Source organism: Enoplosus armatus, chromosome 2 (genome assembly GCF_043641665.1).
Source record: "Enoplosus armatus isolate fEnoArm2 chromosome 2, fEnoArm2.hap1, whole genome shotgun sequence".
In the NCBI taxonomy this organism is placed as follows: domain Eukaryota; kingdom Metazoa; phylum Chordata; class Actinopteri; order Centrarchiformes; family Enoplosidae; genus Enoplosus; species Enoplosus armatus.
The window spans coordinates 2,750,208-2,776,314 of record NC_092181.1 but is presented as its reverse complement, the minus strand read 5'-3'; the positions used below and the strand labels follow the sequence as shown (position 1 = coordinate 2,776,314).

Sequence of the window (26,107 nt, the reverse complement as noted above, 5' to 3'; positions counted from 1 at the left end):
TCTAAACATACGCTCGGATTTCTTTTGCAAAGATTTGACTGAGACTGCTTGGAAATTGTCCTCTCACACTTGCAAAAGTGAATGTTTTTAACTCTGTACACTAACAGTGTGATGTGTAATTCAATGCCCTCACATGCTACAGAGGACCAAAATAACCTGTTTAAATCCTGGCCAATTCCAAGGCTGTGCAGTGAGCTGGCAGGTTGGAATGGGAAAATATATCCTCTGTATCACTGCAGTACACAAACACAACAATATCCTCAATGAGACCAGACATCTTGTGAATGATTTTATTCTATGAACAAAAGTAAATCGCTGTTGTGCTTCTGGCACCATTATATGAAATTATAACAAAAGAGGGGGCAGGGCAGATAAGGCATATGGCAACTTTACAACTCAATGATCAAAAAAGGTACTTGGTACTAGGTACAAAAGAAAAGCAAATCAAGCCAACCAAAACCTGAACAGTATCTTGCCAGTTTTAAATAACACATTTGTAGGAATCACAAAACAACTGATTTTACTCAAATCTATTCTCGCATCTAAAACATGGAGCTTGATGAAATAAATTAGTCAATGTATGCTACTAAATATACAAAAAAGTCAACATTGCATATCAAATTTGAGCCTTGTGTTACTATTACAATATTAAGATGTGATGCCATTAGTCTAAAGGCACAATTTAGAAATTCATTATTGGTTGGGTAATTACAAGCTGCAGTCTTCACCATCAGAGGCACACATTGATTTTAAATGTTCACTGATTTTTCAGAGCATGAAAATCCTAAATATAACTTCAATATTTAATCAGGGCACTTTTTATTCCCTTTCCTTCCCTTAAAAAACCCTCCAAAGTTTAATTTCTCTCCTTAAGGCACAAATGAGAAATCAACAGCAGTGTTTTTTATATATTTGGCTTCAGTAGGTTATGCACATGTTTTCTTCTAAAGGACAAACACTATAATCAATGTCTTCCTACTAATACAAATGTCTTCAATGTGGTACCATAACAGCATTGTGTTTTATAAATATAACCACATTCAATTTCTGGTTTGTCATTCACAAATGTAGAGTCAGTTTACACCCCCGCAACAATGACCAAAATCTGACTTTGGGCCAACTTTTGAGTGTCACTTTAGTTGAAGCACAACAGCCAGAACTGGATCCAGACGAGGCAGCTGAGGTGTTAAACTGACACGCATATTACTGTCAGGCACAAAGCAACAAAGTAAACCAGTTGTCTTTCTAAGGACAGGTGTTTGATTCTCACCATTGCAGGCTGAGGTGTTAATCTGTCATCGGTAAAGACGTGCTCGCTGCAGTCTGCCTTCAACAGTTTAGATTAAGGAGCCTGTAAGCAGGAGATAAACATCAGTGTTGAGAAAACTAAACGTCACCAAGACCTTGGAGGAAGTGTGAGGCCGCTCTGTTCACAGGCTGAAGAGGAAGCATTGTTGCTGGTAGTTAATAAGTTACTCTTCAGTGTGAGGACATGCTTGGTGGATAAACCTGTTCAATAAGGGCAAAGTTATCTACATGCTCCTCCCTCCGCGCTATCTGAATGTGAGCTACAAGTTTAAAGGACAACACTGACTGTGAACGTCCAATAAACGCCTCTGCAGAGTGGCACATGTAACCCATTTTCAAATTTGTTCAATCTGCCATGGTCAGAGTTAAAGAAAGTTAAAGAGGTTTTTACAGGTTTTCATGTCACCATCAACAACAATTTTGATTAGAGTGGTCTTAAAAACACAGGAGTCATTTTACTGTCGCACAAAGATGGCAAATATTTCTATCAAGGGTGATTTTATGGTTATATGGCTAACAAACTTAACTGCATGATCTCTACAGAGCCCACATTTTACAAAAAAAATCAATCAAAGGGAGACATTTGGCTTTATAGTGGTCTCTTTCCACTGTACTCCACTCCCACAACAACATGTTTCAGTTTAATACATCCTAAACTCTTTATAGGTGCTAAATGCACTGAGGGGGAAAAATCCACAAAACCAAATAAGAAAAGAAAATCAGGCACATACAACCATTACAATGGCAGCTTTGCATAGTGAAATCTATGTACAAACACACATTCTCAGGTTCCTCTCTGATTGGAGCTGTTACAGGTATATTTCATAACGTCACATAATGTGACCTTTGACCTCCTGGGTACATTCAATCTACCTCTCCCCTTCAGGATCAGCCCATTTGAGGTAAAAAGTTGCGTCTTTGCACACAGGTCTAAGGTCAGATTACCCAATCATCAGCGCTAATCTGCTAAACAGTTGATGTCTTGAGATCTGACCACAGACCCTTTGGCGTAAACCGCAGTGTCCCTCATCTCTAACTTGCAGTTGCACTGCTCAGGCTCTCAAATCTGACAACACCTGAAAAAGTGTATTAAATCAAATGTAAAACCACATCAATATGATATAGCTCTGGGTCTGTGCAGTGCAACTACAAGTGTACCAACAGATGATCTGGAACACCACCTCGTCCACGTGACCTCCCTTTGTCTCAGTAGCTGGGCGGCAGGTAGCCAGCGTCTCCTTGCGGCTGAGGGTTCGGGGTGAAGGGAGGCTGCTGGTGCATGTCGGGCACATTGCTGGGATAGGCTGTGTAAGTGGTAGGGGTGTAGGTAGTGGGGTTGTAGGAGGTGGGGGCGTAGGTTGGAGGGTAGGGGGTGTGGTGATCTGGTGGTGGCTCCGTGTAGGTTGGGATGGTAACTTCATGAACGCCACGGCGGAAACGACCAAGGGCAAAGTAGGTCAAGATTCCCTGCATAGTCAAATAAAAATCTCATGGTTATTACAGTTACTTTAAAGACTTTATTTCAATAAACTTTACAGCATTGCTGAGCATGTCCAAAGCATACTATAGAGTTTTAGACTGATGTATTTTTCTCACCTTCTAACTGAACTGGTTTCACTTCATACCAGTGTAAAAATAAACTTGCCGAGACTTACAGCCTCTCTGTAGTTACTCTGTCAACACAATGCATTATTGCTACATTACTGATGTGTGGTAATGCGGTTAAATTGTTGGTTTTGTCTTGACGAGTCATCTGAATGGTGCATTCAAGTGATGGTGGGAAGCTCTGCCACATGAGATTTGAAAGCCAAAGAAACTGGAGCTAAAACCGGAGCCGTTTGTAATGAACAAAATGGAACAGCAGCCTCGCTCACCCAGGTGGCGATAGAGAAGAATGAGAAGGCCACAGTGGCACGTGCAGCGTCCTCTGGGACGCCGCGGACATCATGAGTGCGACCCCACTGACTGGCCAACAGGCAGAAACACACAAACCACAGGAAGGTCCACGCCCCTAGAAAACATACAGAAGCACACACACACACATAAATGATTGTTTTCACTGCATGAAAAGATATCAAACGTGCTCGGCTGAAAACCCTGATATGAAAAGTAAATCCCTGTGAAAAACATACAAAAGAACAAAAACAACGTCAGAAGAATAATAAGGGCTCTCCTGTTGCCATCTGCTCAAATGACCACAAGCTGTTTTCCAAACTAACACTTCTTTGTTTGCTTGAAGAATGGCTGTCTGTGAGCTGTGTCATGTACAGCTGATGAATGTTTAATTTCATCAAAATCTGTGACGCCTTCCTCCCCTCCTCCACTCTGCTGCTCACTCATCATCTACTGTGTGCCTCAATGAATAATACATGTTGTGTTATGTCAAGAAAACAGGCCACGGCCTGTGCCACATTACGCCAACACTCAGAGGCTGAAACTGAGGAGCTGAGATAACCACTGAGAGTACAGTTAATATTGCTGTGGTAAAAATAAATGACAGAATTATCACTACACTACTGCCAATTATCATCTTCAAACAACTACTAATGTAACCATAATCACCGTTTTTTGTAGTAAACACAGCCTCATGTTGAAGTGGCAATTAAGTCAATCAGTGGATTAAATCACCATAATTTACATGTCTTAACATAACACATACTATACGTATCTTATATGTATGTGGTCTCAAATTATTCCGTATACAAGGACATCGTGTCATGTGTGGCATGGTGTTACATCTAACTTGAATATATGTTCACAAATAAGTTGTTATAATTTTTCTGGTTAGAAGACCGTGTCCTCACATGCCTTTCATCCTTTACAAGCTCTTATTTTACAATTTTATACTTAACAAAATAAAAAGGTGAGTGTCCAGAGAAATGACTTCACCCTCCACTATCTCTACAAATGCCACGCACTTTTTACACAAAGCACCTTTCAGTGCTATCATTCAATTGTATTATTTTTGTGCACTTTTGTTTCAGATCTCGGCATCTTATTCAACTTTCAAGTTCACTTTAAAGCAACATTAACTTGTGTTTTCGGCCACTAGGGGGCAGGTGAACAAGATGTAAACACAACATTGATATATTATCAGCTAATAAAGTTGATATGGTGAACACGTTAGCAAACAGTTACTTATTTTAACACGAGATTCAGAGCAACATTAGCATTCATTTAGTGTGTGTCCACCTGACGAGTTGAATATTGTCTCTCTTTTAGCTCTGTTTTTGGTCTCTACCAACTCCACAACGTTCACCAGCTAGTTGCTAACTGTGTCTGTCTGCTGTCTGGTGCTGAGCAGGTAGCGTACTGTGGGTTTATAGAGATAGAAACAGCTGCAGGAGGTTGATGAGCAGTGAGAGAGAACCAAAACAATAATGTTGTGGGCTGTAAAACCAAAACAATGAACTGAAGGGTGCTAAAACACTCCATAGAGCTGAGGGGAACTTCAGGGTCAGGTGAGAATTCATTATGAGTGACACAAAGTCATTTGAGCCATGGTTAATATAAAAAAATATCGATTAGTGCAGCTTTAAAGCTCTTACAAAACAAACGAGAAATCACTGTAATGCTCCTGCTCACCTGAGAATCCCAGGTCTGCTATGACAGCATACTTCCTTTCCTGTGCGTTGCTCATAAAGGGCAAGTAAACATCCAACACCAGGAAGGCCACACATGCCAGGAAGGCAATCACCCCGATGCCAACAGCATATTGACACGCCGAGTCATTCTGGTTGAAGATGCACTTGGCCTCGGCACTGTGGGGAGGGTTGATGTATCCCTCTGTTGTGATGCAGGAAAACACCACCACGGCAAATATCTACATCAACAGAGAAAAGAAGACGGTGGCCTTCAATGATGTGCAGAAAAGCAAGAAGAAACTGTCTTGTTAAAGGCTTTTCAAGCTTACCTATTAACTTCCCATTGCACACTTTACATTACTGTTGATCAAAAGCAAAGCTAAACAGTTTGAGCCTGATTTCCTCCCTTTCAGGCAGCCATTGGTCTCAGTTCAGTTTCAGTTCAAGTACAGTATGAAAATCTACCAGCAGAGACATAAAACTTAGGTAATCCACTTTTATCACTGTCCTGTGAAAATTCAGTTAAGAGCAGGGATCATATGGAAAAGTCTTCCTTGGTGGTGCATTCAAAGAAATTCTGGACATCTGGTATTTGGTTCTGCTTCCAAAAAGCACTGCAATCAGGAGCTCTGCTGTCACAACATCAACCACAGAACAAAATAAACAAAAGTTATTTTACATTACAGAGATTACTGTTAAGCCGCCAACTTTTAAATATCAGGAGTTCCTTGAACGCAGCGACAAGACAGAGGAAAGTGCATCGTCATGAGACAAAATCAGCAAACATCCTCAGGTTTATTTACTGAAAGCCGCCTTTACAGAAGAGATGACTAAATAGTATATGTGACATAACATCTCAGGAAAGTCACAAGAACCTGCATCCATTTCTACTTTAACAAACTGGCCAAAGCATGTAATTATTACACAACACAACAGTGACATTATACTCTTGAGATACCCCAGCTCTTGTGCTCATCGACTGTTTATAAAGTGAAGACTGCTAACTGTCTGTCCCGTGGTCTGCTGCTGTCCGCTCTGGTTACCCATCTAACCATGTGACCTACTTCTGAGTGCAGCTGCCTGCCATGTGACTCCAGAGATGCCACCAACTCCCCTAACAACGCTCATAATGAGATCTGGGAAGAGGATAGAGAGGGACTGTTTAACGGGTGGGAAGGAGGATGAGGTGAGAGGGCAAAGAGAGAGAGAAATAGGCCACAATCCTGTTGATGGGGTGAGACAAAAAAGTACAGAAAACTAAAGAAGACAGAGACATTAGGGAAGTGAATGTGGGGAGTTCCAAAACACAAGACAAACGTGAGACAGAGGGATCATTATTGGAACAGATGGATGTTTCTGTACATAAATGGACAGATGGAAAGTGTTTGTGTGTTGAGTGACAGATGTCAAAAACAAGCCCAAATGTCCCGAATGTACAAACTGTGTGTTCTTTTGGGTCTCGTTGCTCTTTATTTAGCATAAATATACTGGAATGCAGTATTTAACAGTCAAGAAAGCTGGGTCACTAAAGAATATGAACTGGTTTTCATCATTCTGGCATTTCAGAGAAAGTACAGTGACTTAAATGACCAAGAGCCACTGCACGCAGCCTTTCCTTGTTCCAGGAGCAGGGGGTGGTGCATTATGGGACGTGTAGGCAGGGTTACAGAGCGAACAATCCTCTCTTGTGCCATAGGTGCCGGCTCATTGAAGTAAGATGAAAATCACCAGAGACACATGGTGATCTAGCCAGTGTGAATTTGAGATGAGTTGAGCACAGCTGCACTAAATGTGCGTGTGTGTGTGTGTGTGTGTGTGTGTGTGTGTGTGTGTGTGTGAGGGAGATCAGTGGCACACATTCACCAAGAGTAATAGAGAGGGTCAACGGGGGAGAGGTATCACCTTACCTGCCCATCAGCCCCTGTTTACCAGTGACACACACATAATCTCTCTGTCTCTCTCTCTCTCTCTCACACACACACACACACACACACACACACATGCACATAAACACTGAGGAAACTAAGGGCACATTCTGTCCTCAGTCCTCGTCTTCCACGCTGGGTACCCTGCATCATCCAGTAGCTGTGTGTGTTTTCTCACCCTGCATGTACGCGAGCTAGAGGCCTAACAAATAGTTTACGCTTCATGAACCAACAAAGTGAATGAATATCAACTGCAGCGTCGGGGATCCCAGACACAAGTCTGTAAGGACATGAAAGCAGTCATGTCCAATAACGCTGCCTCCAAATGAAGATCCAAATCTCTTTCATTTCACCCAGGAAGACGGCCGAGGACAGACAAAACTGTTCACTCCTCTTCAGTCTAGGTGCTCACAATCACCCAGGGTTAGACCACAATCCGTTTCAATTGCATAACCCGTCTGGCTGAGATTCCTTTTTGGACTTTCCAGATCAGCGTCCTAATCACAAAAACAAATCTATGCCTCAAGATTTGCCTAGCAACAGGTGATCAGCAGAGGACAACAACTTCTCAGAACTTTCCCTGGCACATGAATTCCCCTCTCTATGCAAATACCCTCTGTCTTCATTACCTCTTTATGATTACTACTGTTAATAATACTGTCTTTTATCCATTTTACAACCTTAAATATTGTATGTATTTCTTAAAATGTGGCATTAGAAGCCACATGAATGTAATCTTCCTTTAGTTGATTGTACAGCTCTGCAGAGATTAAAGACTAAGACACATCCTTCGTCTTCCAGAAGTGGTCGCCTCTGCTTTCTGTCTTTTGTCCTCTGACAACAGCAGTGTTGACCTGTGCTGTCGCCGAGCTGCTGTCACACACCAGCTGCGTGCAACATGACGCCCCGCACATAGCAGCCTGTTGTTCTGACCGACACTAATAAAAAATATAGGGGGGGCGGTTTACCGGATCCGGGCCAGGCGCACCTGCTCACAGACCAGGCTGGATATGAATCCGAGTCTCTTGTGGACCTTTGGACGCCATGTAGTGACACGCGTTGTTAAAACTCCCACATCCACAGTGCACTCACCCAGCTGAGCAGCCGCACGATGGTTTGCGGTTGTCGGACAAACTTGTAGAAGTCGAAGCCCCCTCCTGCGAGCGAAGCCCCGTACGCGCTTGCACCGCCAGTCTCCTCCATGTCTCTCCGGTTCAGCCGATCCGTGCGGTTTGATCCGACCTGACAGGACAGCCTACCAGCTCAACTGAGCTACACCGAAACTACTGCCACCTTCCGCCGCGCTGCCTCACTTGACGAAGACGCGCAGCGCCCAGAGGAGCCTGCGCCGTCCCGCTGCGCGTCAGAGGGGCGGGGTTTGACCGGTTAGGGAGCCCGGAAAGGTGGTCATGTGTGTGACTGCTATCATAATTTTACCACCACAAACACTTATCTAAAAAAAACTCTAATTATTCACACTGTAAAAGTCATGACAGCTCGCAGCATGATGAGCAGGTGTTTATTTAACCACAACTGTGTTCACAGAGCAAACAGTTCAACTGGTTCATCCTCCAACGTCTCCTGCTCTTCCTCAGTTTGGGGCCATTCTCCCACAGAGGCGTCAGATACCTGAGGAGAGAACAGGCAGAGAGCAGGAGAGTTTGGCCCGCTTGCTTGTTTTAAATAACTGACTGAATGTGTTGGATCTTCACCTGATCAAACTCACCACATCAGCGTCCTCATCGTACTCTGACAAGTCCTGTGAGGAGAGACACATGAAGAGCTGCTGAATACTCGGTGTGCGATTATGTGTATAGCTGAGAGTGAATGAGCAGCCTTTGAATGATGGAGATACTGAAAGATCGACTGACCAGCTCGCCCTCGTATGCAGCTGCCTTTCTCCCCTCCATCTCCAAGCTGAACCTGAGAGGAGAGGAGGAGGAAAGTTGTCACATAGGCAGCTGTCTTGAGACAGGCAAAGTTTAATGCAGTTGTAAACATAGAGCATAAAAGCAAGCATACAATGAATGTAACATAGGCCCAACTACACACGGTGCTGCAGCTGAGGTCATTGGCAGCACTGTTTCTGGGAGCGTTGAGCTTTCACATTGGCTGATTCAGAGATTTTCTTTATCGGATTATATTTAAATGTGACTTCATCTGGCAAAAAAAAAAGGAATTATGTATTTATCCACCAGAATGAATCATCGTGTAGCGAGATAAAATTCACTGAAGACATAACTGAACAGTTAAACAAATAAAATGTGACAAGAGTCTTTTCGTTTTTTTCTCCTTCACATGCACACGTTTAACTGCACACTGAGAATACAGCAACTCACACTGCAGGACATTTCATATTCAAGCCGGAAAAAAATGACAGCGTTCAGGACCAGATCAGAGACCAAGTGTTTTCTGTTCCTCGGTCATCAATAGAGGTTAAAGATTTGTGACCTGCTGGTTCAGCAGGTCTAATACATCTACCACATAACCTTTGTTACATGTCATCCCCTTATCTCCCCCATGTTTACTGTCAGTCTACATAGCCAAGATGTCTAATAAAGGCAAGAGTGTGCCCCGAAATGTCCCCCCAGATCACTGTTGATGTTGTGAGTCTGTGAACATAAAGCCTTATTTGGATCGATACAAAAAGCTAAGTGTTGCTCCTGCTGCAGCATTTTAACACACCGTATTTCATTACTTTGTTAATTAATGTGTGACCATGAACAAACAAGGCCACAGATGAACCGGATTTTACTTTATTTGTCGCTGTTTTGGACCTTTGCATGAAAGCTGCTGTATTGGTTTTAGGGCACACAACAGGGAAACAGGAAGAGAACTAACTCACACAGACTTCTCTCCGTACTCCCTCCGCCCTGAAAGAAGAGTAACAAGCATTCACTCACAGCAGCAATGAGGAGGAAGCCACGGCAGATAAAAACAAGGAGTCTGAAATGATGGGAACGCTGTGAACTCACTGAACACCACTCCGATCCAACAACAAATGGAGACCAGGAGAACCAGGGCTGTGAAACATCCAAAGACAACTGCCACCACCAACACCCGGAGACCATTGAGCACTGGAGGAGCGGGAAGATGGAGAAGAGATGAAACCATCACCTGTCACGGGGACGTTTCACTTAAATCAACAGTAAAAAAAACAACGGTACCTTCTTTATCCAAATACCACCTCTTGCTGCTTATGGCGGTGGTGTTGTCAAAGCTGTCTGACACTTCACAGCGGTACGTCCCAGCGCTGATCCTCCCTACAGACAGCAGCAGTATAGACTGTTCTGGAGGCTGGTTGACCACATAGTAGAAGCTTCCTCGGGCATGTAGAAGGGTGTTGTTGAGGAACCACTGGTACCGTGGAAGAGATCCCTTCGCCGCCTTGCAGTAGAGCCTCAGGCCGATCACAGCATAGTTTTCTCCAATGTCATAGTCGTAATTCATCATCACAGGCCCACCAACTGGAACTGTTGGAGACATTAGGGATCGAAAAGAGACATCACGGACAAACATTTTAAAAAGTATATCTGCAGTTTCAAACATGCACATACCAACTTCTAGGGGAATCCATTGACTGTACGCGATCTGGTCTCCATTGTTTGCCCGGCACTGGAGCCTTCCCAAGTGCTGGCCCAAGACCAGTGGAACCTTAAATGTGGCGTTTCTCTCTCCAACTGTCATATTGGCAACCAGTTCTGTCCTGTTGTATAGCGAAAAGTTGAAAGGCAGAGTCCCTCGCGTTGACTGACAGGTGACCACGGCAGAGTAGTTGTGGGAGTCCTCCTTTAACACGGTGAAGGAGATGTCAGGGTTTGACACCACGGCTGAAGGAACAGGACATAGGAGAGTGTTGTTTTGTTCAAAGAAGAAAAAGAAAAAAAAGATTTGAGCCTGAGAGTTTATTCACAACAGATGATAGCCCACCTTTGACTGTGATTACAACTTCAGAGCTGTTGGAGGTGAAGACTGTTTTGTTGAATCTGTTGGTGGCGACACACATGTAGGAGCCGCTGTCTGTAGAAGTAGTTCTGAGGACGACACAGATAATCTTTTTACTTGTTCAGTTAGAAATGAGCTCAGTGGCCTCCATTACAAAGGGTTTCTTTCTCAGACAGTGTGGCTGCAGTTTCCAGCATTTTACCTATTTTTAATGTGTCATATTTAGTACTTTTAGTGCAACTACTCTTGTTTTTCGTTTCAGCAATTTCCTGTACAGAACTCTGATTCTTCATGCAAACTTCCGGTTTACCATTCTTTTCTTTTTGTAACCTAACGCCACATAAAACAACAAAAGTTTCTATTTGTCTACGGATTAAACAAACGAGATACAACATGTTACATGAGCTTTACAGGTCATAGTAGCTGTATTTTTGAACTTTGGACAGAGCCAGACTGGCTGTTTCCCCCTGTGTCCAGTCTTTATGCTAAGCTAAGCTAATTGCCTTGTATGGTGCGTTCACGTCATGTCCTTTAACAGCAGCAACGTCAACGACTTGTAATTCCGAGTCTGAGCTATTGGAAATCTCTGACACAGATGATATCTCCCACTTGGTGAAAAGAACTACAGACATGTCGACAAACTTCAATTTTCCATTCAACTCTTAAAATAAATTTCCCAAAATGTTGAAGTACTCCTTTGATAATACTTACAGTTCATACCTTGCTGCTGCTACTAGTTCTCTAGTGACTATTACATGCACACAGTATACCCTATCATCCATGCAGTGCCAACCACCCAGAATTACCATGGCAACCACATAGCAACGCACCACCAACAATTTAGCAACCACCCTACATGGTCCTAGTTTTATGAATGCACCACCCACAGTACAGAATAGTTAACAATAACCAAATAAATCTTTCAGCTGCTCACAACACCATAGCAACCGCCTAGCAACCACCTAGTAATGCAGAAGAAGCTGTCAAGAGACGATCTCAATGAGATTCCACTGACCTGTTGATCAAGATATGGTCAACATAGTGAGAGACAGGCCGACCATTTAGCAGCCACTTGTAGGAGACATGATTTCCAGCGGTTAGTCTACAGCGCAGCTCCAGTGTCTTACCCTCAAAGAACTCCACTGGACCTGAATGAACGTCAACCTCTGCGTCTTTTACTGGTTCTGCAAGACAGACACAGCAACAGACTGAGATCCTGGTTTTATTTCAAACTAACAATGATTCTTATTGGAAAAAGTAAAGAACTGATTTCTAAGGCTGAGCTCTGAACACAGATAACATAAACAGGTTAAGAAAAAAAAAATGTATATATATATATATATCTCGCTGGTAATAAAGAGACTCACCAACAACCTTCAGGTAGTGCATGTAGCTGACAGTGGGCTCTATGTTTGTGTTGTTCTGCCCTTTGGCCACACACTCCAGGTTGCCTTCATGAGAACTTTTGATCACCATGGGGAACGATGCAACCTCCCCATCCATGGAGGTGTACTCGCCCAACAACTTATTACGGTTACCCTCCCTAGAAAAGGTTGATAATTAGAAGGATTTTCTATCATTGCTTTTACGCTTTAATACAGTGATTAGATTTAATGTGAACGAATACTCACTTGAATAACTGCAGCAGGATAGTTTCATTCTCTGGGTAGACCAGCAGTTCACACTGAAGATCTACAGGCTTTTTTGCCAAAGCCTCCGAAGGGCCAAACAGGCGTGGACGCCCCAGAATTGACTGGCTGACTATCAAAAAACAAAATAAAACGAAATTGAACAAACACTCAACAATAAGAATCATGAGCTACACATTTATATTAATTGACTATACACACACTAACACACACTCAAACAACACAACTGACTTACTGCTCTCCTTGCCACAGAAGCACAACCCTGTAGAGAGGAAAAAGAAGTCAAATAGTTTAGAAGAGTTTTGAATTATGAAACAACTGTGTACAGCCAGGCAAACTGTGTTGAGCTCACCCAGTATGATTACAAAGAGGGAAGCAAACATTCTGAAAGAAAACATGGTGCCTTTAATACAACGTCAAACATGCTACGCTGTGCAATGCAGGAGTTTTGGCAGTTTTGAATGCAGGGTTGAAAAAAATACACACGGTCTTAGAAACATGTGCTGATAGCTGATAGTGTTACACTACCCCTCCCTGCAGCACCCTCCCTCTCTGTAACGTTCCAAGATGAAGTTATTATCTCAGTGGTATTGAAAAATGTGAATATCATTGGAATTTCATTGGTTTAATTGAAAAAAACAACAACAAAACATTTAGTTTTAGTTTAAAATTGGACTTTTTATTTGCAATGAACATGACAGTACATACAGTAGCACTGCTGAAAAACAATCTTTAACTCTTTTTAATTGAATGTTCCACCAGTTTCTTATGAGAAACTTGGCAGCAAAGGAAAGGTCATGATTGCCATATCTGCAGAACAACAAAAAATAGCTGCAAATTTGAAATGAATTAATGACAATTTGATGAGAAGTGCGGGTTCCTCCTGCGTCATACTGTGGTCTAAAACAGAGAGAGAGAACAGACGTCATGTCTTCTTGTTGATACCTGGTTCACATCGTTTGAGATTATTAAGAACAAAACTTAATTTCACTGGACACATTTGATATTTTTGCCACATATTGTCCAGGCCTGCTTTGCTCTGACTGTTAACTCTTTAAGTTATTAACGCTTTATTTGATGGGTATATATTTAACCACAACTGTTTAAATTTGTACTAATAATAGGCAAAATGTGGACAATGTTTTATTCATTTTCCATTGATTCATTCCAGTTAGTGTAATGCTTGAGAGTCTTTAGGCCAGTGAAAATGCAAAAATGTCAAAAATATGAAATGTGTCCACAGGCAAACATACATGAAAAATAAGGTTTCCAATAATCATTGAATAATGAATGTAATATGCAGTTAAACCATAGAAGTTCTTTTGATTAAATTTCTATTTTATCTATAATCAGTACCATACTAAATAGTTCCTTACAGAAAACGTCCTAGGAAATTATTGTGAAATTATTACAGACCCCTAAAGTAAAGTGTACCAATTAAACACTGTGTCCATTTTTCCTATAATCAATACCAAATGACAAATGATAGTCTTTTCCAGGAACCTTACAACACAGTTACATATTAGTTCCTTTCTAATGAATTATAGGAAACTAAAGGACGTGTGAAGGAAAGCGTTACTGGACAGGATACTATATTTCACTGTGTTTACATGCAGTGTGGTGCACTGTTATGTGTTGTTCAGGCCTGTGTACCTGATTCTGAACATCACAGTCTGTAGAGGACATATTGGCCTGTCTGCCTCCTGACTGGGACGTGGGTGCAGAAAGAGGAAGAGCATCAGAACTGGGACTGGAAGGCACAAACACTGTTGAACAGGTTGATATGAGTTACAGAACAAGAAACTTTCTGAGGTCCATAAAGATAAAGCTTACTTTACTGTTGCCGCAATGTGGGCATGAGCTGTGAAAGAAATGAGAGGTGGACACATTAGAACATTTCAAATAAATTCAGTTCCAGTCAATTCATTTCTTCTTCACACACACACACACACACACACACACACAGGGACACACACCTTCATTGTGGTCAAACATCTTGTACACACAGGGTACACCCACTGCCAACATCAGGAAAAGGAAGCAGCAGAACGCGATGCTAATGACCTCCAAGGAGGTAATGAAAACCTCTGTGGAAGAGAAGGGACAGACTGTCGAGGAACAGGAAGGCATTTAAATATCCGATATGTGCTAATGGTGTTTCAGTGGAAGCCTTTGCTTAACGGATGGATTTGTCAGATCAAGAGTAAAAAGTGCGGTGAAGAGGAAACGTATGAAAAGGTGAAATGTTAAGATGAGTCTGGATTAAAAAGAAGTCAGTTAAACATTTTGTGAAATAAGCTTATTGACTTTATTAAAGAGTGAAACAAGAAGATTGATAGCATTCTCATGTTTGTATGGTAAATATGTCGCTGGAGCCAGCAGCTGGATAGCTTAGCTTAGCATAAAGAATGGAAACATGGGAACATCCAAAGGTAACAAAATCCAGCCACCAGTACCTCTAAAGCTCACCGATTAACATGTTGTATCTTGTTTGTCTGAGCCGTACAAAAAAGTGTAAAAACAACAATTTGCCATTTTACAGGGGATTATGTGCCGGACTACTTCTGGACCAGGAGCCGCAACTTTCTGGAGTCTCTGCTGGTTGCCCGGCAACTGACCAAGACACAGGCACATAACCCCCCATATAAAAACATGTTTTTACATTTTGTTTTTGTATGGGTTAAACAAACGTGATAAGAGATTTATTTACCTTTAGACAGAGCCTGGCTAGCTGTTTCCCCCTACTTGAGAATGATATCAATCTTCTCATCTAACTCTCTGTAAGCCAGCGAATAAACATATTTCCCAGAATGTCAAACTAATTCTTTGAGATTACTTTTATTTTACACCTAGTCTTGATCTTTTCACCTGTGACTCGGACCAGCACGTCTGCACTCTCCACCCAGGGCCCGGAGTCATCATAGCTGTCCCTGGCCCTGCAGCGGTAATACCCAGACTCCTCTGGGCCAAGCTTGGCCAGGACAAGGGTTCGTTTATGGTCAGCTAGGGCATAGTGAGACAGGACGGGCTGAATATGGGAGTCCACATGCATCTCAGAGGGAAGGACAGAGTCGTTGAAGATCCAGGAGACGTAAGGGAAAGTTCCTCTGCTGACTTGACAGCTCAGCCTGGCGACCGCCAGTTTGGAGTCAGCGCTGTAGAGATATTCAACTTCCACTTCTACATCACCTCCGACTGGGACTGGAGGAACAGGAGGGAAAAGAACGAGAGAAAGACGATCAAGAGACCAACTAAAGGTAGGCAGTAACAGAAAGACACATCTCCTTCAAATGTCTGTGTAGCTCATACCCACTTCCAGAGTCACAGGCTCACTCATCAACTCCTGCACCTCAGTATTCACCCGACATTGAGCCACGCCCATGTCCAGCCCGGGTACCATGGCGACAGGGAACCAGGCAGCGAGGGATTCAGTTGCCGTGACGGATCCCACTTCCTTGTCATCTAGTGATAGAGAGAAGTTCACCGGAGGACTCCCTCTTGTTGACCAGCAGGTCACGTTGCCATGATAACTGGCTCCCTCTTTGGAGATGGAGAAAGAGATCCTTGGTTTTGAAACGTAGACTGGGGGAGGAGTGAAGAGGGGAGGAGATGGGGTCAGGGACAATACAGAACATGTTGGGTGCATGAATCAGGAGTATATGGCCAAAAGTATGTGGACACTGATTGTGTACACTTCCTCCCAGAAACGTAGAGTCTATTCTAGCAGCATTTTAATACCCATGAACAGTGTCTCAGTGTCCCCATCATTTTGGCCTATATTGGATTTTCAAAAAGGTTTTATGCAACAACAAGGTTCCATCTAGTTAGTTTGTTGTTGCTGGATGGAACCCTTTGATTTCTAAACGTTTCAGTATATCTTAGCGTGAATGTGTTTTCATTTAAACCACTTTAAATGTTAAACAAGACTAAGAGTCTACAGCCATGCTAGCAGCTGTATGAGGCTGTACTTAGATGCAGCGGTGCTTGGAGGTAAGTGCTAACATCAGCATGCTGACATGCTCACAATGACAATGCTAACATGCTCATGTTTAGCAGGTAGGATCTTTACCATGGTCACCATCTTAGTTTAGTGGGTTAGCTTGCTTGGTAATTAGCAGTAAACACAAAGTCCAGCTGAAGTTGATGGGAATCTCATTAGTTTTCATTAATTAGTAATTAGTCATAAACTAAAGTATTGAACAAATTAAAATATTTACCAGGCGCGCGATAAAGAGTTAAGGAATGAACATGAATAGGACAAGAACTTTGTTTCATGGCAATCCAACAAAAAGTTGTTGAGGCATTCACGCAAGCCTAAACAGTCAACCTTATGGTAGATATTTCAGTCTGGACCAAAGTGGTGGAACGATCAACAACGACATTGCACTCCCCAGGGCGGACTCATCCCTACATTCCCAAGGTCCCATGTTCGCAGCATGTGCATCTCTTATTATAAACTAACATTGTAAGAGATCGGTAATAGCTATCGCTGAAGTTCGAATTGCAAAAAAACGAAGGGAGACGGACATTTCAAGTCAAGAAAACTGTCTTGCCCACAAATTTGAGGGCTTCAAGGAGTATACCATCAGTAGGCTATAAGCTGTAGGTGGGTGATTTCAACATATTGACCCAAGGAAACATATATTGAACATTTGACCTAGGGGAAAAACATTGCTGAGAACATAAAACCCTTTAAAAGGTGTCATATTAAGAGGATATTAAGCTGGGTAACATAGAACCCTGGGAACATTGTTATGCTCCCCCCAGAGCCACAGCACTAGCATGGTTAAAAACAACCATGAGTTATTCAGTGCCCCCACTTTCTGTAAGTCTTCAATGTATTCTGCTACACTTTTTTACAAATACCTTTGACGGTCACCTGGACCTCTGAGCTGCTGGAAAACCTCCTCGTGTCTTGCACCGTGGACCAAGCCATGCAAGAATAGCACCCAGCATACTCTGGAGTCACCTTTCCCATCACTAGCTTGTTCCCAGTGAGGTGGAGGAAGGGAGAGGTTGAAGATGTTACTTCCTTCCTGTTGAAAAACCAGGTGTAGGAAAGGTGGGAGCCCTTTGTGACGGTGCAGTTCAGCACGATGCGTGACCCCTCGTATGCGACTGGGGGGAAGGGCTCAGAAGTCACTCTGGTGTTTGATGCTGGAGCTAGAAGTTGGGGAATGATAGATGGTTGGGGAGGTTTGGGAATGATTGTCTAAGATAATACAACCACGACTTTAAAGCTCTAAAAAGATGAACGCCTTCTCTGTCTGTGTGTGTCTTTTACTCACTGACTACACTCAACTTGATGCTGTTGCTGACTCCTGTGCTTCCACCTGCCGTCGCCTTGCAGTGGTATGACCCCTCCGATGTTGTGGCGACCTTCAGGAAGAATGATGCAGGCTGGTGCCCTTGGAGAGCAGCGCCCGTGGCGACCAGGACACCACCGTCACCTATCAGCTCGTAAGTGACAGGTGGAGAGGAGTCAGGTGCAATGCACCGGAAAGCCACCCTTGAGTTGAGGTAGGCCAGGTCAGGACCGGTCAGCACTGGGCGAAGAGAGATTGATCCACCTGAAGAAAGACATGAAACACTGGGAGTTTGAAATGTACCCATACCAAGTTTTTAAGAGATTATGAGCAGATACAGCCACCACGTTGTTTTAGTTCATGTTGAGTTCAAAGAATAAGAAGGCCCTGAATTAATAGCAGTCTTCACCTGCCACTACAGTATATAACAGAGCAAATATCTGAAAAGTTCTGAACCAGCGAGGACAAACAAAAGATCTCTCTGAGCTCCATGTCTTTAACTTACTTATCTTGAAGAACAAACTTGCCAGAGCTGAAAAAAATCAACAACATATTTCAGTAAGAATATTAGTCCATTAAATGATATATTTATGTCACCATTTTAAAAGAACTTCGACTAACTCACCCAAAATTGGCAACAAACTTAGAGTCTGTAGATTCTTCATAACAGTGCTGTATTTATCTTTGACACAGTTTCTCTAGCTGGGTTCAGTGTGGTTCTGTGTGTGTGCATGTGTGGATCCATGTGTGTGCGTAAAAGCTAGGGGTGTCACACATGTGTTGCAAGTAGATAACATGAGGCTGCATGTTTGGTTTCATTTTAACGATCTGTGCCATGTTGAACACAAATAAAGCTGAAGAAAATGCACAAACCAAAAATGTTTAATGAGCAGGATATTTGAAAAACATTCACAGTTCATTGAATCCAGGTAAAGTGACATTTTGCAACACAACTAAACACTACGACCATACTAGAAGTGATCAGTGAAATTATATTCATATAATTTGTGCGTAACTCACTGAAAAAAAAGTAAAAAGTTCAAACACTGTCTATAAATTAAGCTGAACAAACTCACAAGGACCATAAGAGAATAATCTAATGTTGTGTGACTGAGATGAAGAGAATGCATCATATGGACAGACAGATGGCCTGACAGACAGCTTGGGGGCTTTAATCAGTTTGTATGTGATGAAGAGGGGGCGTCCTCTTCGATGGCTGTAGAATGCACTGTGCGGGGTTTTCTCTGACGTCTGAGCATCGTGGCATGCTGTTTCACCAGGAAACGCTTATCTGAGCTGCTCTGTGAGGAAAATACATACAAATTTATAGACACAACATGCACACAGATACAGTAGAAATGAATATCACACTAATAGACCCCAGTAGGAATGATTCACTTGCAACAATATTTCCTTAACTTCGCTCTGCGACTGATTTGTTAGTATGTCAGTTGTGTGATGACACGTGACTTACCATAACCAGCATGTCTTTCAGTCTCTCAATGGCCTTCTGATTGGCTCTTCCGCGTGACAAATAGGAGGTTAAGATTATACTGAGGAAAGGGAACGTGTTTTGTGTCACATTCAAAGAGCAGCAGATCAGATGAAAGTACTGTATTTTAAAACAGTATGCATGTGATCTACACAGCATGCGTGCAGCTGTACACATGGTGCTTCTAGTACTCTTAACCAAAGGTTGAAACAGTCTTAAAGTAGATTATACTTGTTTTCCTTTAAAGAGGAAAAAACTCATCACACTGCAAATACAGAGCCAGTGTTTGCATAAACCTGTTGTCATCTTCGCATACTCACATTTCAGCTAATATGAGCGGCAGGGCAAAGGCCTCGGAGGACAGGTAGTGGAGAGCGTTCTGCGCCGGCCTCGGGAGACTGTCCACACACACTCCTGTCACATTAAACACAGTTTCTCCATTTCCAAATGCTCCACAGGAGGTCCTGGAGGGGACACAGGAGGAACAAATTGGAGAAATGAGCAGCAGAGAAAATTAAAATATGAATGTGATCTTTCCTTCAATTGCTAAAAGGGCAGTATTGGTGTATATCAACAATTAAACAACTAAAGAAACAAATATGGGACACTGAAAAGTAGCAGTGTTACATGTAGACAATATGTTCTCTGCAAGTAAGTACAACATAACAGTAAAAAGAGTACATATTTATGTCCAGTGTAGCTTCTTGCTGGTAGAAGTTGAAGCCCAGTGTGGCTGCAGCCATGAAGAGACCAAGCAGCAACATGAAGTGGAATAAAACGGAGGAACTGGAGGCTCGAAACATCCTCTGCTCTGCCACACAGCACCGCAGGACCGTGAACTGAAGACAGTGTTGGAGAGAGAGAGACATGGACATTGTTGGCAAATGTTCAGCTGATGGTCATTAGTGCATCCGTCACTACAGAACCGTGTACCATAGACCAGGTCAAAGAGGGAAACAAGGAGAGAATTAAAAAAAGGTTCTGTTAAGCTATTTAACTTACAAACCACTTCAGGAGAGACACAGAGAAAGATTTTTTGTTAAATCATTTGTACAATGGGACAAATATATCAGTGTAGATTACTTGCTAAATTGCTTTCTTTGCCGAGAGTTAGATGAGAAGACTGGTACAGCTCTCATTCCTGTACATTAAATATGAAGCTCGAGCCAGGAGACAGATAGCTTAGCTTAGCATAAAGACTGCAAACAGGGGGAAACAGCTAACCCGGCACTGCCCAAAGATCAAGCAACTTTATGTGCCAGACTATTTGTTGTTGAGACGCAGTGACTTAATGGAGTCTCCACTTGTTGCCTGGCAACATCATGGCGACGACAAGACTCCAGGAAGTCACTGCACTGACCCTAGAAATCGTCCAGCACATGACCCCCATAAAACCACAAACTGACATTCTTCTACACTTTGATTTTTGCAGATATTAAACAAACGAGATACAACATGTTAATTGGTGAGCTTTAGAGGTGCTGGTAGGTAGATTCAGTTATCTCTGGACTGAGCCAGGCGAGCTGTTTCCCCCTGTTTCCAGTATTTACACTATGCTACGCTAACCTGCTGCTGGCTGTAGCCTCATATTTACCATACTGACATGAGAGTGGTACCTACTCGTCTAACTCTTGGCAAGAAAGCAAGTACGTGCATTTACCAAAATTTTCCAAAACTATTGCTTTAAAAAAGTTGAATTTGTTCATATAATTTGTGTAAAAATCTAAATTTTACTAAACAAACAACAACATCCAGCTGAATGTCAGAGTCTTGGTTTATGTACATTAAGAGACACAAAGAGGGGGAGAGATAGTCGAACAGCTTCTGTAACTCTCATGTTCCAGACAACCTTTTTGATGTAAAACGTGGCCATCAGTGTGACAGTTCCTATCAGAGGCAGCAGAGGGCAGTAGTAGACTCCCACCCAGGACACTGTCTGACTGTACACCAGATCCAACACATTGAAAGGGATCAGGAAACGCTGTTTCCCCGACAACCGGGCCAGCAAGGATGAGGGGTACTTTTCCTGCACCAACCTGTCAGACAGAGGAAAGACAGTTTGCACAGAAAGTCCATGAATCTTGAGCACGTAGTATAACTGAGCTTCAATCTGTCCACAGATTAGGACAGCTGGACTGTTGTGGAATCTACTCAAGGAAGATATAAAAACGCACTGATCCTTCCATTCAAACCACAATGATGACTAAGAAAAAAGAGACTGTTGATCTCAAGCAAACTCACTTCCTGGGATAGCTCAAGAGAAAGGCGTTGCAGAAAGTGGCGAGGAAGTTGAAGATGCACAGCTTGTACATCTCTCTACCAAACCTGTTCTCCCTGCACTGGAAAAGACACAGAAACACGCAAATGAAAAGGGGGGGTTAAAAAAACACTTAAACACATCAACCTGACACCACAAGTCTGAATCAAAGACTTTGAAGCATGACTTTGTTTCATTAGAGCTCAGTCTGTCGGACCTTGAAACATAAATCTCACTCTCGACTCACTTGCTGACTTTCCGTTGTTCTGAAGACGAAGAATAAGTAGATCCCCAATGAGGCCAGCTTCAAGAAGATGCTCCTGAAAAAAAGATGGAGTTAATCCAGGCAGGTATGTCTGTGTGTGTGTGTGTGTGTGTGTGTGTGTGTGTGTGTGTGTGTATAGGTCATCCTGTGTGTATTTCCCTGAGCACCTTACCTCACAAGTGTGGCATTGACCTGCGCGGTGAAAGAGTAGTCTTCAAAAGATGAGATCTTGCGGAAGACATGAGGGAGGAACAGGTTGACAAAGGTGATGGTGATGGGAGGGAGGTACTGGAGGACCAGACTGACCAACCAGTAGTGCTCATTCTAAGAAACACAGTCAGTGGGGGTCAGATGTGAAAATCTATTCAACAAATCCAGGACATGCCGCAACAAAACCAGACTTTCAGCATCAAAGTCTTACCTCTTTCTGTGATGTTTCTGTGGCAAAGTAGATGAGGTAGAAGGCTCCGCCCAGCAGGGACAGAACGAGCAGGTTGAGGACGAACCTGAGCAGGTAGAGGAGCGCCCTCTGTCCGAGTGTCCTCTGAGCCTCGCGCAGGGAGAAGCTCTGCTCCTCCAGGTACAGCTGAGGACCAACAGGAAGCAATACAGGACAACCTCTCTACTGTCACCATCTACATATCACTGTTTAGAACTGCAGTATACACACACATGAACCAGAATCACACAGTATAGCTACGTTACATATATTATACACACCTTTCCTTTCCTTTTCAGAGAAACTAAAACATAGTAGGCATGAAGGCAGGAGCCCTGGGAAAATGTTTAATGAGAAGAACAGTATAGCAATGTCTCTTTTGTACATTTATATTTCACTTCTGAGCTGGACAGTCTACTCTCAAAATGTATCGGCCATGTATTTGGCCAGTGACCATGGTAAATTAGAAGAGTGTTATTGTGCATGCAGGTACTGTGTGTGCATCCATTCACCTTGAGATCGTTCCTGATGAAGCTGTGTTTGAGAGCAGCGGCAGCAGGGTACTGGATGGTGAAGTCCCAACCACAAAAGATCTTATAGCTCACATTCATACTGTAACGCTTCCCCAGCATCCAGGTGTGCTTGTAGCCAACTGTCGTTCTATCAGAGAAGTTTACAGACGAGCAGTTTTAACACGGACGCTTTCCTTTAAGATGTAAGGAAAATGTTTGGCTCTCTTGCAGCTGTATCCCAACTGACCTACGGACCACCATGATGAGACTGAGGAAGAGGATGGTGAGGATTCCAGCGAGGTACAGCAGAGGAGTATTCAAGCACGGCAAATTCAGGGAACCACGGGTGTAGAAGCCAAAGAAGACTGGAGAACGATCCAGGTAACCCTGTAGAAAGGAGAAGAGAAGTTACATTACATGAAATACATGTGGAAAACATACAGTACACACACACACACACACACACACACACACACACACACACACACACAGGCAAAAGCACACTTACCGATCCCAGGAAGAAATCCAAAACAGAGTCATTGCCTCCAAACCTCAAAGGTTCTGTAAACTCACAGAGAACAACACAACAAGGTTTTAGCAGGAGTCTGCATTGAGTTGTGGTTAATTTACTGTAATCTGTCATTACAGTTGACTCACCGCTGCTGTTGCTCCTGCCATAAAAGGTTGTAGGCCCCAGAATGAAACCCCAGATAAGAGCACAGTGAAGTAGGTTCAAGTAAACCAGATATCTGAGGAAAACAAAGTAAGCCTTCACGCCGACTCCAAACCTGCCTGGAACAGATCAGTGAGGGTTGGGATTTAAATTGTGCAACAACGTGCTTTTTGGGTGCAATCATCTAGTCATGGTAAAACAATATACTGGAAACCAACAGGTGACAAAACAAGTCCTCATAATGAACTTCAGGCCTTTCTTACCTTCGATGGCATGGAGAGTGTGCTGCCATGGCAACAGTCCTGACAGAGCTCCTCTCATCTGTGCCCAGATCCTCTTCCTGGTGATGCTCTGGTTTCGCCTCCAGGACTCCCAAAAACCAACATTGCTGATTTGCATCTTCCTCCTCTCCCTAATCAGCAGTGTGAATATATTTCATAAATGCCTTTTTATCTTAACATGTTAAACCCTGAACCTAAGGATGAAAATACCACGGAGACAATGTTCAATCAGAAAAACAAACATAAGGCAAGGCAGCACATTTTCTGCAATAATCCAACCTGGCTCCCAACCTGGAAGTGCCCCCTCCCCACCCAAAGGGATCACAAGATAAATGTGAGGGGTCATGATGTGATTAACAAGATAGGGCAGCAGAAGAAACTACTGGGTAATTTCACATCTTCAGGCCTGTAAAAAGTATCCAGAAACAACATGGTGCTGCACATAGCATGTAGCAAGCTTCATTCAAAAAGATTGTTAACAACTGGGATAAAGGTATTATAAACAAAATATTGTATCAGGTCAAACAATTCAAAAAGAAGATAAATTTATATTTAACTAGGCCTACAGCTCTGAGGAGTGTGTACAGTAACAGGTTCTCCCACCTGGCGTCCCTCTTCCCCTGAATGCACATGGCCAGGCCCCTGAGCGGCTGTGTAGGTGTTTTGTCTTTGGGTCCTCTGGACAGGGGGCCATGGCTGATCCTTTCCCCCGCCTGTAGGCCACCCTGATGAGCCTGGCAGGGTTCGCAAAAATCCTGTCTGTTCTGCTCGGGCCGGATGGCCTGGACGCTGGGAAGCTGATCAAATATCTCTGTCTGATAGTACTCGCAGGAGTCCGACGACAGGGTGGAATGAGTACTCTCATCTGAGGTGACAAAGTGTGTAAACATTTACAAATGTGATTTCCTGGACATGACACATGGATGTAGATTCCAGTGCATGGTTACATACAAAGTGTTTCACTTAACTCAGTTTGTGTTGCAGGCTGTGTGTAGGGTTACAACACTATTTTTTATTACCAGTCTGCAGGTTATTTTCTTGATTCGATCGATCAATTTTTTGGTCCATGAGATGTCAGAAAATAATGAAAAAGAAAATTTTCCAATAGTCCAAACCCAAACATATTCAGTTTGTAATGATATAAATAATAAACATTCACACCTTAAAAGACAGAACCAGCAAATGTCGGACATTCCTCTTTGAAAAAATGATTAAAACAATTATTTAATCACCAAAATAGTTGCCAATTAATTTTCTGTCAATTGACTAATTGATTAATGGACTAATAATTTCAGCTGCTTTATATTTGTCCCGTTGATATCTAATGATTTTAGACATCTTGATAGAGAACCATATTTGCTTGATTTCCTTGTTTTTCTCTTGCCTCTGTATGCAATGTCAGTAGTGTCTTGTAAGCCAATGTTGGATACATCTGAATAAAAGGATTTAAATTCATAGATCATTCTTTTCGATAATGTGTCAAAAAGATGTCTGAGCAAAAACAAAATGCTAAAATTGAACCCCTTATGAAATATTTGTATGAATTTGATGTGAGCAGAGCTAACATGTTGACATTTAGCACTGTTGCTTTAAAGCATTAAAAATCATTTTCTGTTAGGAGGCTGCATGTTATACAGAGTATCACCTGGTCTCCTCCAAACGTAGAGAAATATCCATTCTACAGTATGTCAGATGGTTTGCATGTCGTTTTGGATGTCAGTTCGATAGTGGGACTGTGCTAGACATAAACCATAAACCTATCCTATTCACAAAAAAGTCAAAGTGATCACAGATTTTTGTTTCATTTGGTAGTGAACTGCATGCAAAGGTACAGTATATATTAGGCACTGTAAGTGCATCGCTCAGCATAATCCCACACAAACTGTGAGTACAAACACAGTGTTGAACAAGATGTCGTCTCTCTCTCACACAGTTATAGATGGCAAATGCACAGCCACGTTTGTGTTATTTTTCTGTTACCTGATAGGAGTCTCATGAAGTTGACAGTATTGTGCTCCTCCATTTTTCCTCCCTGCACTTCTTCTTTAATAACAAATGTTCAAACACCAATCTTCACATTTAATATAAAAGTCAACAAACATCTCCACCAAAGCTGCAACTTAGTTCTGGAAAAAAAAAGTTACTTCCTCAATCTGCATCAGAATATCCTTCTTTGCACCTCACGTCAGCGCTACGCTGAAGCGAAGACCAGTGAGCGGCTGATCTGGAGTTAGTGTTGTTCCTCAGGTTCTGTTGGTATGGCTCACTTTCTGGCTGGAGGAGCAGGTGTGCAATCTGTCCACACATAGAATGACTGTAACTGAAGCTGAATTTGACTTCTCACAGGAAATCACATGACAGGATGCAGAAACAGACGTGGCATTGGTGGCTGAAAACATCACAAATAATTTCACAACATAACAAGAAATACCCTCACATACACACTTTTGTTTCATTTTCACATGCCTTTG

General features: G+C 42.6%; 4 protein-coding genes across 10 annotated transcripts; all 4 read right to left on the bottom strand.

The window, feature by feature from the left end:
- Positions 1 to 276: 276 nt before the first annotated feature.
- On the bottom strand, positions 277 to 8,116 carry syngr2b (synaptogyrin 2b). Its single transcript, XM_070923161.1, has 4 exons — positions 7,910 to 8,116; positions 4,894 to 5,131; positions 3,183 to 3,319; positions 277 to 2,775 (listed from the first exon to the last, which is right to left on the bottom strand). The coding sequence occupies exons 1-4, from the start codon at positions 8,018 to 8,020 to the stop codon at positions 2,515 to 2,517; spliced, it is 747 nt and encodes a 248-aa protein (XP_070779262.1). The 5' UTR covers positions 8,021 to 8,116; the 3' UTR covers positions 277 to 2,514.
- Positions 8,117 to 8,322: 206 nt separating this feature from the next.
- LOC139296845 (contactin-5) lies at positions 8,323 to 12,858 on the bottom strand. Of its 6 annotated transcripts, none has more exons than XR_011598456.1 (13): positions 12,764 to 12,858; positions 12,647 to 12,673; positions 12,394 to 12,523; positions 12,130 to 12,305; positions 11,778 to 11,946; positions 10,748 to 10,851; positions 10,375 to 10,647; positions 9,985 to 10,290; positions 9,793 to 9,894; positions 9,659 to 9,690; positions 8,689 to 8,740; positions 8,544 to 8,576; positions 8,323 to 8,446 (listed from the first exon to the last, which is right to left on the bottom strand). XR_011598456.1 is itself a non-coding variant. In XM_070919385.1 (13 exons), exons 1-13 carry the CDS (start codon positions 12,807 to 12,809, stop codon positions 8,341 to 8,343), a joined length of 1,566 nt encoding a protein of 521 aa, XP_070775486.1. In that variant the 5' UTR covers positions 12,810 to 12,858; the 3' UTR covers positions 8,323 to 8,340. The 6 variants fall into 6 exon arrangements, 5 of the variants coding, with proteins under 5 accessions (XP_070775486.1, XP_070775496.1, XP_070775527.1 ...); XM_070919385.1 differs by having other exon boundaries at positions 8,530 to 8,576; positions 9,663 to 9,690; XM_070919395.1 differs by having other exon boundaries at positions 9,663 to 9,690.
- A 315-nt stretch (positions 12,859 to 13,173) lies between these two features.
- On the bottom strand, positions 13,174 to 18,410 carry LOC139297749 (Fc receptor-like protein 5). 2 transcript variants are annotated; one of them, XM_070920541.1, is made up of 10 exons: positions 18,343 to 18,410; positions 18,223 to 18,249; positions 17,700 to 17,981; positions 17,278 to 17,574; positions 15,721 to 15,993; positions 15,280 to 15,612; positions 14,388 to 14,498; positions 14,245 to 14,272; positions 14,065 to 14,161; positions 13,174 to 13,311 (listed from the first exon to the last, which is right to left on the bottom strand). In XM_070920541.1, the coding sequence occupies exons 1-10, from the start codon at positions 18,380 to 18,382 to the stop codon at positions 13,300 to 13,302; spliced, it is 1,500 nt and encodes a 499-aa protein (XP_070776642.1). In that variant the 5' UTR covers positions 18,383 to 18,410; the 3' UTR covers positions 13,174 to 13,299. The 2 variants fall into 2 exon arrangements, with proteins under 2 accessions (XP_070776642.1, XP_070776650.1); XM_070920549.1 differs by lacking the exon at positions 14,245 to 14,272 and having other exon boundaries at positions 14,065 to 14,177.
- A 202-nt stretch (positions 18,411 to 18,612) lies between these two features.
- tmc8 (transmembrane channel-like 8) lies at positions 18,613 to 25,659 on the bottom strand. Its single transcript, XM_070915389.1, has 16 exons — positions 25,617 to 25,659; positions 24,240 to 24,501; positions 23,619 to 23,767; positions 23,340 to 23,474; positions 23,191 to 23,243; positions 22,930 to 23,069; positions 22,683 to 22,830; positions 22,153 to 22,317; positions 21,904 to 22,055; positions 21,714 to 21,786; positions 21,451 to 21,548; positions 21,059 to 21,245; positions 19,891 to 20,048; positions 19,530 to 19,673; positions 19,192 to 19,270; positions 18,613 to 19,018 (listed from the first exon to the last, which is right to left on the bottom strand). Exons 1-16 carry the CDS (start codon positions 25,657 to 25,659, stop codon positions 18,893 to 18,895), a joined length of 2,112 nt encoding a protein of 703 aa, XP_070771490.1. The 3' UTR covers positions 18,613 to 18,892.
- Between the last annotated feature and the right edge of the window lie 448 nt (positions 25,660 to 26,107).